Here is an 8,483-nt window from a genome sequence, read left to right as displayed (position 1 = left end):
TGGTCCAAGACTTCAATGTCTGCAGCTCTGGATGGTCTTGCCTCTCCTGGTAGTCTCCTCACTTAGCAGGGGTCCGGGCAACAGAGGGGGAAGGAAGGGTTCCCTGACTTTGGAAGGTTCTCCCTGTCTGGGCAGGTCCACTCTATGGCAGGCCCAGGCCCAGGGAGATCTGTGGGTGATGGGGACATTGGGCAGGAGTTGGGGAGGGGCAGAGGATACACTCACTTCAGGAGAGGTCAGACTGGCACAAGGAAAGGATGAGTGAGGTTTTTCCAGACTCAGGTATGTCCTCTCTGTCTGGGCGGGTCCACTCTGTGACAGGCGCAGGCCCAGAGAGATGCGGGGATAATGGAGGCATTGGGCAGGAGTCAGGCAGGGGCAGAGATTACACTCACCTCAGAAGAGGTCGGTCTGGTGGAGGGGGAAGGAAGCAATTTTTGTATCTTTTAAGATTTTCTTTGTTACCAACTATGAGATCAGTTTTAGAGAAGGTTTCATGAGGTGCTGAAAAGAAAGTATATTCTTCTGTGTTTGGGTAAAATGGTCTGTAGATGTCTGTTAAGTCCACTTAAGTCATAACATCTGTTAGTTCCTTCATTTCTCTGTTAAGCTTCTTTCTAGTAGACCTGTCCACTGTTGAGAGTGGGATGTTGAAGTCTTCCCTACTAATGTGTAGGGTTTGACATGTGAAATAAGCTTTAGTAGTGTTTCTTTTTCAAGTGGTTACCATTTTATTTGGAGCATAAATGCTCAGAATAGAGACTTCATCTTGATGGATTTTTCCTTCAGTGAATATGAAATGACCTTCTTCATGTCTTTTGATTAATTTTAGTTTGAGGTCTATTTTGTTAGACATTTGAATATCTATACCAGTTTGCTTCTTAGGGCCCTTTGATTGGAAAATCCTTACTCAACCTTTTACACTGAAGTAATGTCTGCTTGTGAGATTGAGGTGTGTTTCCTGTATGTAACAGAAGGATGAATCCTGGTTTTGTATCCATACTGTAGCCCTTTTTCTTTTTATAGGCAAATGAGTCCAATGATATTAAGGGATATTAATTACCAGGATTGTTAGTCCTGTTTTTTTTTTTGGTGGTAGTAATGTGTATGTATTTCCCTTCTTTGTGTTTTACTGGTATAAGATTATATATTGATTTTATTTTTGTGGATGCAGCTAACTTCCTTGGATTGGAGTTTTCCTTCTAATACTTTCTGTGGTGATTTTTTGTGGATAGGTATTATTTAAAGCTGGTTTTGTCATGAAATATCATGATTTCTCTATCTATGGTGATTCAAAGTTTTGCAGGGTATAATAGTCTGGGCTGGGCACCCATAGTCTCTTATCATCTGCAAAACTTTATTTAGGAATTTCTAGATTCTAGATTCTCCATTGTGAAATCAGGTGTAATTCTCATAGGTCTGCCTTTATATGTTATTTGGCCTTTTTCCTTTGCAACTCTTAATATTCTTTCTTTTTTCTGTATGCATAGTGTTTTAATGATTTTGTGGTGAAGGGACTTTCTTCTGCTCCAGTCTATTTAGTATTCTGTAAGATTCTTGTACCTTCATAGGCATGTCCTTCTTTAGGTTGAGAAAGTTTTTTTCTATTATTTTGCTGCATATATTTTCTGTGCCTTTGAGCTGAAATTCTCCTTCTCTCCCTATTATTCTTAAGTTTGGTCTTTTCATGGTTCCCAGATTTCCTGGATGTCTTGTGTTAAAATTTTTTGAATTTAACATTTTCTTTAACTGATGAATCTGTTTCCTCTATTGTATCTTCAGTACCTGAGATTCACTCTTCTATCTTTTTATTCTGCTGGAGATGCTTGCATCTGTAGTTCCTGTTCCCTTACCCAGATTTTCCATTTCCAGAATTTCCCTGGTTTGTGTTTTCTTTATTGCCTCTATCATAATTTTCAAGTATTGCACTATTTACCTATCTGATTGTTTTCTTAGCCTGTCTGAAGGATTTCTTGGCTTGCTATAAGGGATTTATCGATTTCTTCCAATTTTTTGTTTGTCTTTTCCTCAATTTCTTGAATGGATTTTTTATTTCATCACTAAGGGCATCTATCATCTCCATAAAGTTATTTTTAAGGTTGTTTTCTTATACTTTATCTCCTTTGGGATGTTCAGGTCTTCCTGTTGTAGGACCACTGGGTTCTAGTGGTGTTATATTGCCCTTTATGTTGTTTAATGTATTCTGACACTGGGGTTCACCCATCTTTTCTTCCAGCTGGTGTAGATGGTGCTGGTGCTGTTAGGGACTTCCAACTGGTCTGCATGGTGTTTGTGTCTATACAGTCTGATGATGTTGCCAGAGAAGGCTGTCCATGGACTAGATATTAGGGGAGCTATGGCAGTGGAGTGGGACTTGTGGGAAAAGTCAAGTGAGTGGCAGCAGTGGTGGTGCAGCCTGCCCACAGGTCTCTCAGCTGCTGGCCTACTGCTAGTGTCTACACCAGAGCAGTGGGATTCCACCAAAGTTGTGGGCAGGGCTCAGTGGCCTTGTTGGGGCTGGGATGGGATAGGGAGATTTATATTTATTAAATTTGGTTTCTTCATGGGATGTCTTTCTCTATTTCTTCTTTAAAATTTAATTGACTGTAGTGGTGTGGGAGGCATCTGTGGTCTCTTAGTTTGTAGAACATTCTTCCAGTCCTTTCTGGATTTTAGAGTCCTCACTGAGAGGGCAGGTTCTATTCTAATAGTTCTGCTGCCTCATGTTATTTGGTCCCTTTCCCTGCAGCTTTAACATTCTTTCTTTTTCTGCATGTTTAGTGGTTTGATTATTGGTTGTTATAAGAAACTTCATTTCAGTTTATATAAATTTGGTGTTCTGATATGCTTCTTTTTTGATTTTTCAAGACAGGGTTTCTCTGTGTAGCTTTGGAGCCTATCCTGGCACTTGCTACTAGGCTGACCTTGAACTCACAGAGATCTTCCTGCCTCTGCCTCCCAAGTGATGGAATTAAAGGCATGTGTCACCAACGCCTGGCCCTGATATGAACTTTGTACTTTGATATGAACCTCATTCTTTCTGTTTTGGAAATTTTCTCCTATGGTTTTGTTGAAATATTTTCTGTGCTCTTGCCCTGGGTTTCTCTCTTTCCTCTATTTCTATGATTCTTAGATTAGGTAGTTGCACAGTGTCCCAGATTTCCTGCTTGTTTTGTGCCTGGGTGTTTTATGTTTAGCCTTTTCTCTGACTGAGGTATCCTTTTTCTTACTGTCTTGTGTACAAGATCTGGGAATTTCTCTTCCATCTCTTGTAGTCTTGGTGAAGTTTGTCCCTATAGTTCTTAGTCTAGTTCATAAATTTTTCATTTCACATCTCACCTCAGTTTAGCTATTCTTTAATGATTCTGTTTTTGTTTTTTGTTTTAATGTCTTGAACTGTTTTCTTTATTTTATTCCACTGTTCATTTTTGTATGTTTCAGAAATTGATTAATTTGTACCATCCTTAAGCACCTCAAACATGTTTATAAATTCTAATTTGAAGTCATTGCCCTGTGCTTCAGTTATATAATATTACACAGGACCCACTGTATTGCTGTTGCTATTTATTATAGTATATACTGTTTTGGCTGTTATTGGTTATGTATTTACACTGGTATGTAGGCATCTAGGCTTGGGATGATCATCATTTTAGAAGCTGATATCTGGTCTTGTCTATAATGTGTGAGTGTTTTGTTCCTTGCTTTTAGATTCCTTCACTGGTTCTTAGTGGAGTGTGGTGCCTGTGGGTTGCCTGGTAGGAAATGCTTCTGAGATGCTGTCATTATGTGGTCACTGGAAGTTCCCGGTAGAATGTGATTTAAGATATTGGGAAATAACATTTAGGAATAGGTTGTCCCAGAAAGGGGAGTGTGCACGATCCACAGTTAGAAGGAAGCCATGGTGTGCCAAAGGATATGCCTAGACTCTTGGGACTGTAGGGAGACAGAAAATAGAGACCACAACAGGTAGCCTGGTACAAGAATGGGGAATAAGACAGTAGGTTGGAATTGAAGGAGAGGGGGAAGACACCAACTGATTCCAGGAACTATGTGAATGGTGGATTTCCAAGAAAATGTTTTCAGAGCTGGAAGCTGAAACTAAGGGATGTGGTCCTGACAGAGGCTGTAAGAGATCTGCCTGCCTGTTTCACTGAAAGTAGGAGCAGAAAATCTCTTTACTGTTTAATTTCTCATGTTTCTATACAAAGCGAATAATTGTCATATAATGGCACAATACTGGAAAGAAAAATAGTATTTTACAAAAGAAACCCACAATTAGGGTGAAATATGGCCACTTCATTAAAAAAAAACACTCAAAAACGTCTCACACATTTAACATAAACTCTTTTCAGTCAAAAATAGTAGGAGTCACTTTTATTTACTCTAACATATTGTGAAGCAATAATATGTCTTCCCTCTGTTAAAAATAACTAAAGCCCCACATAAAATCCAAGAACTGTATTACCTAAATGTTGAATTAAAATTGATAGTGCATAGTAACAAGGTCCTTGTGTTTCTTTTTCCCACGAAGTTCTGCTGATGTTGTAAAGTCATGCTTTTTGATAGCACCATCTTTTTTTAACAAGATTAACTGAACTTATGTTTATGTTATTAAAGTTTGTTTTAGTATACAATTCAAACTTGGTAGTAGCTATGGTATCTGTGCTTTTTATTAAAAATATTTATTTAAACTTATATAGTAAGTGGAACCACAAAACACAAATGTGCCATTATTGAACAATGCACCTTCCAGAAAACATAACATATTGAAATATTGAGAAATAATTTTAATTTGTAAAGTTTATATTTATAGGCCCAACTCCGTTGATTCCCCTCTCAAATGCATCACATAGAATCACTCTTATATTCTTCACTCTTAGTTCTACATTCTACACTGACTTGTTGATGCAGCTTTGTGGACTCTGTGAACACAATAACCTATAAACCTGTGGGGGACTTCAGAACTGAGAAGGCCAAGAGATTTGCATCCCAACCATTTCATGCTTCATTAGTAGATATTATTCATGTCAATTCTTATCCATGAACTTTAATTTTTTCACTTTAAATAACAGGTTCACTATTTTGACAGCTCACATTATGACATAACAAACTAGCAAAATACAATGTATATCATAAGTAAAGCCAGTAGAGGATACCACACATATTATCTGGGGCAACAACTGCCATTCTTCTGTGGATACTGTAATAAGAATTAATTGATTTGTTTAAATATATTTTAAATGAGACATTAATATAAATCCATCAGCTCCCAAATCCTTCCCTCCCTACTGCACATGGAATGACCCTTGCTCTCTTTCAAATTCATTCCCTTCTTCTCCAACAGCTGATATGTCTCCTGCAGTCAAAATTGCTTCTTTGTCTAAGGATGAGGCCCACTGAGCTTTCACCTTCTGCATTAGCATGTAGGTTCATGTCTTCCTTGTCCAGGTCGTGTTCAGGCAGCCTGATTGACAATCATGGCTCTCAGTCATTTCTAAAACACAATTTCAGCAGACTGACCCCATTCAAATGGCCCCTGTGCATAGATTTTAGTTGTTCATTACACTGATAATGTAAAAGGTTGTTCAACAAGGTGCATCATTTATCCCTAGAAAAGTATCATCTCTCCAAATACACACTTTTGTGCATTTCTAAAATTACTCACCCACCATACATTCAACTTCAATAACCACCACTGTATCTTTCAATATTGTGAAGTATCAGTTAGTGAGAATGTGTGAGACATTAACGGATATTTACATGTACAGTTAATACATAGATATATGGTGAATTTGTAAAGAATGTCAATGATTAGAATGCTCTGCTAAGAATCTTCCTAAAGGCAGTTTTAATGTCCTTGTTCCTCAGGCTGTAGATGAAGGGATTCAACACAGGTGTGACCACAGTGTACATCACTGAGGCCACTGCATTACTTCTTGGAGAATATGACAGAGAGGACGTGAAGTACACTCCTATTGCTGTTCCATAAAACAGGAAAACAATAGACAAATGAGACCCACAGGTGGAGAAGGTTTTCTGCTTCCCGCTTGATGATGATGATCTCATGATGGAGGAAACTATTTTATAGTAAGAGAAAATGATTCCTGAAATAGGAAGTAACCCGAAGAGAGTGCCCATAGTGAATCTGAGTATGCTATTGGTAACAGTATCAAAATAGACAAGTTTAAGGACTTCAGAAGGGCCACAGAAGAAGTTGGAAATTTCAATATAATCCTCACAGTTGGAAAAATTTAATGCTACCACATAGTGAAAAAGTAATTCCACAAGGCTAAGGAGAAAACACCCTAGAAGTAAGACACCACAGCGACTGGGATTCATAATGACCTGGTAATACAGAGGGTGGCAGATGGCCACAAACCTGTCATATGCCATCACAGCCAGAAGCATGTCATCCATACATCCAAAAATTATAAACAGTGACATCTGTGTCAGGCAGCCCACATAGGAGATGACTGTGCAGTGTGTCTGGATGTCCACAATCACCCTTGGAACAGTGGTGGAGATGAAACCAATGTCAACCATGGACAGGTTGGAGAGGAAGAGGTACATGGGTGTGTGGAGATGGGAGTCAGAGCTTACTGTCAGGATGATGAGCAGGTTTCCCAACAGGGCCAAGATGTACATGGACATGAATAGGCCAAAGAGAACAGGCTGTAGGTCAGGATCCTCTGAGAGTTTAATGAAGTGCAATTCTGGTACAGATGTTGTGTTCTGAATGCTTTTATTTCTTGAACATCTTTTGGAGGAAATCAAATATTGTTAAAAATGGTATCAGCATGCATGTACACATTCTTTACAATTTGAGTAAAGTAAATATAAATACTGGTTATTTTCTCAAGTTTATTGTAAAATCATTAATAATTACTCAGTTGTGGCAAATGCCATACTCTAAATAATCTTTGGTCATACCTCATGTGTTACCTCTTATGAAAGCCATAATGTATACAGTCATCTAGATGATGTGAGGCCAGAATTACTGTAAATATCTGGCCTATAGTCATGGTAAGAGAAGGCAAACACTTTTAAGACACAATGGATATTTTGTACAAGCAATACCTTAAGAAAACTGCCAATCAAAATAAAATGAAAACTTGAAGTGCTTAAGCATAGTTCTTTTACTACAATAACATTGGGCAAGTTTATTTTTCCTAGAATATATCTGACAGTGTGAAGTCCAAGTCTCTAAATAATAACTTATGATTCCTAGCCAGAAAATTAATCTTAGGTTCTAATATCTTCTATGGGTTTCTCTTTTTTGACTTAAAAACGGCTTTCTATTTTTTGTTTGAGTATTTAAGTAAGCCTTTGTTAAAAACTTATTTAGATTTTTAAAACCAATTAATATATGTATTTCTTATTTCCCTTGTAAATATGTCTTAGTTAAATCCACATTATCACAGAACATTTCTGTTCACAGCTGCTGAGATGTCCAGTGATGTGAAAAATAATGAAATGTCATTAAATACACTGGAAATATTATGCTGCAAAGCTAATTTGGAGAGATCATCTCCACAAATTCTAAATAAAATATCTGGTATAAAAATATGATTTTCACATGTCTAAACAATGCCACTGATTTCCTAAAGTGAAATCCAGTTTGAATCAGAGCCCTAGTTTCAGATCCCTCCTTCTCAAACAGTACTGTAGACCCCATGGAGTCAAGCCTGGTGCATAGATATCCATGTTCTTACTTCAGCTACAAAGGAAGTGTCAGGTTCACTTTTAGATCAGATCACAATGAAGTGCTCAAATTGTAAGAGGTTTAAAATTCAGAAAAAAAAATACAACATGGGCAAACTCTAATGGATCTTAATACCCCTTTTCTGTGTTACACTAGAAACCTTTGGAATTTTGTTATCACATGTGAATATCATTCACTTTGCATGATGATTTTTCCCACTTTTCCCATGAAAGACATCCTCCTAATGTGTGCCATTAAAACTGGTGAAATCTACCTAGTTACACTTCTTCCAAGATAACGCAATATGGGATGCACTCACATGTTGAATATATTTCTATTTGTCTCAATGGTGAGGACAGTGGCTATGGTTGGGGGTCAGTCAATTGAAAGAACATTTATAACTTTTTCCATAGACACATGCTCATACAAATCACAAGATAACAATGCATCTCAATTTGGAAAATGACAATTCTGCTTTGTATTTCTTTGTCCAAATTAAAAGTCCTATGAATACAAAAAAAATATGAGTTTATTGGAGAGTATTTCCAAAGGGCACTGGAACATAGAACTATGCAAAACTCTGAAGTGTGTCTTCACACAATACACAAGATTGAATTTCCATTTCTTTTCATGCATGTACATTCTTTTATTTTCAGGTGAGAATATGTACAACAGTTGTTTATTAACCCAATAGTGCAGCTATTTAATACCATTAGATGGCCCAAAGTCCATGACATAGAATCAAAACCCAAAAATAATTCATTTTGCATCAATTTCTAGG

At 37.4% G+C, this 8,483-nt stretch overlaps 1 protein-coding gene across 1 annotated transcript; it reads right to left on the bottom strand.

The window, feature by feature from the left end:
- Positions 1 to 5,083: 5,083 nt before the first annotated feature.
- Positions 5,084 to 6,751, bottom strand: LOC107977271 (olfactory receptor 7E24-like). The gene has a single exon (XM_035452971.1). The coding sequence runs from the start codon at positions 6,649 to 6,651 to the stop codon at positions 5,812 to 5,814; it is 840 nt and encodes a 279-aa protein (XP_035308862.1). The 5' UTR covers positions 6,652 to 6,751; the 3' UTR covers positions 5,084 to 5,811.
- Positions 6,752 to 8,483: the final 1,732 nt, after the last annotated feature.

This window comes from Cricetulus griseus (genome assembly GCF_003668045.3).
Source record: "Cricetulus griseus strain 17A/GY chromosome 1 unlocalized genomic scaffold, alternate assembly CriGri-PICRH-1.0 chr1_1, whole genome shotgun sequence".
Classification (NCBI taxonomy): Eukaryota; Metazoa; Chordata; class Mammalia; order Rodentia; family Cricetidae; genus Cricetulus; species Cricetulus griseus.
Note: the sequence above shows the minus strand (reverse complement) of the source record. Positions and strands in the feature narration are given on the sequence as shown.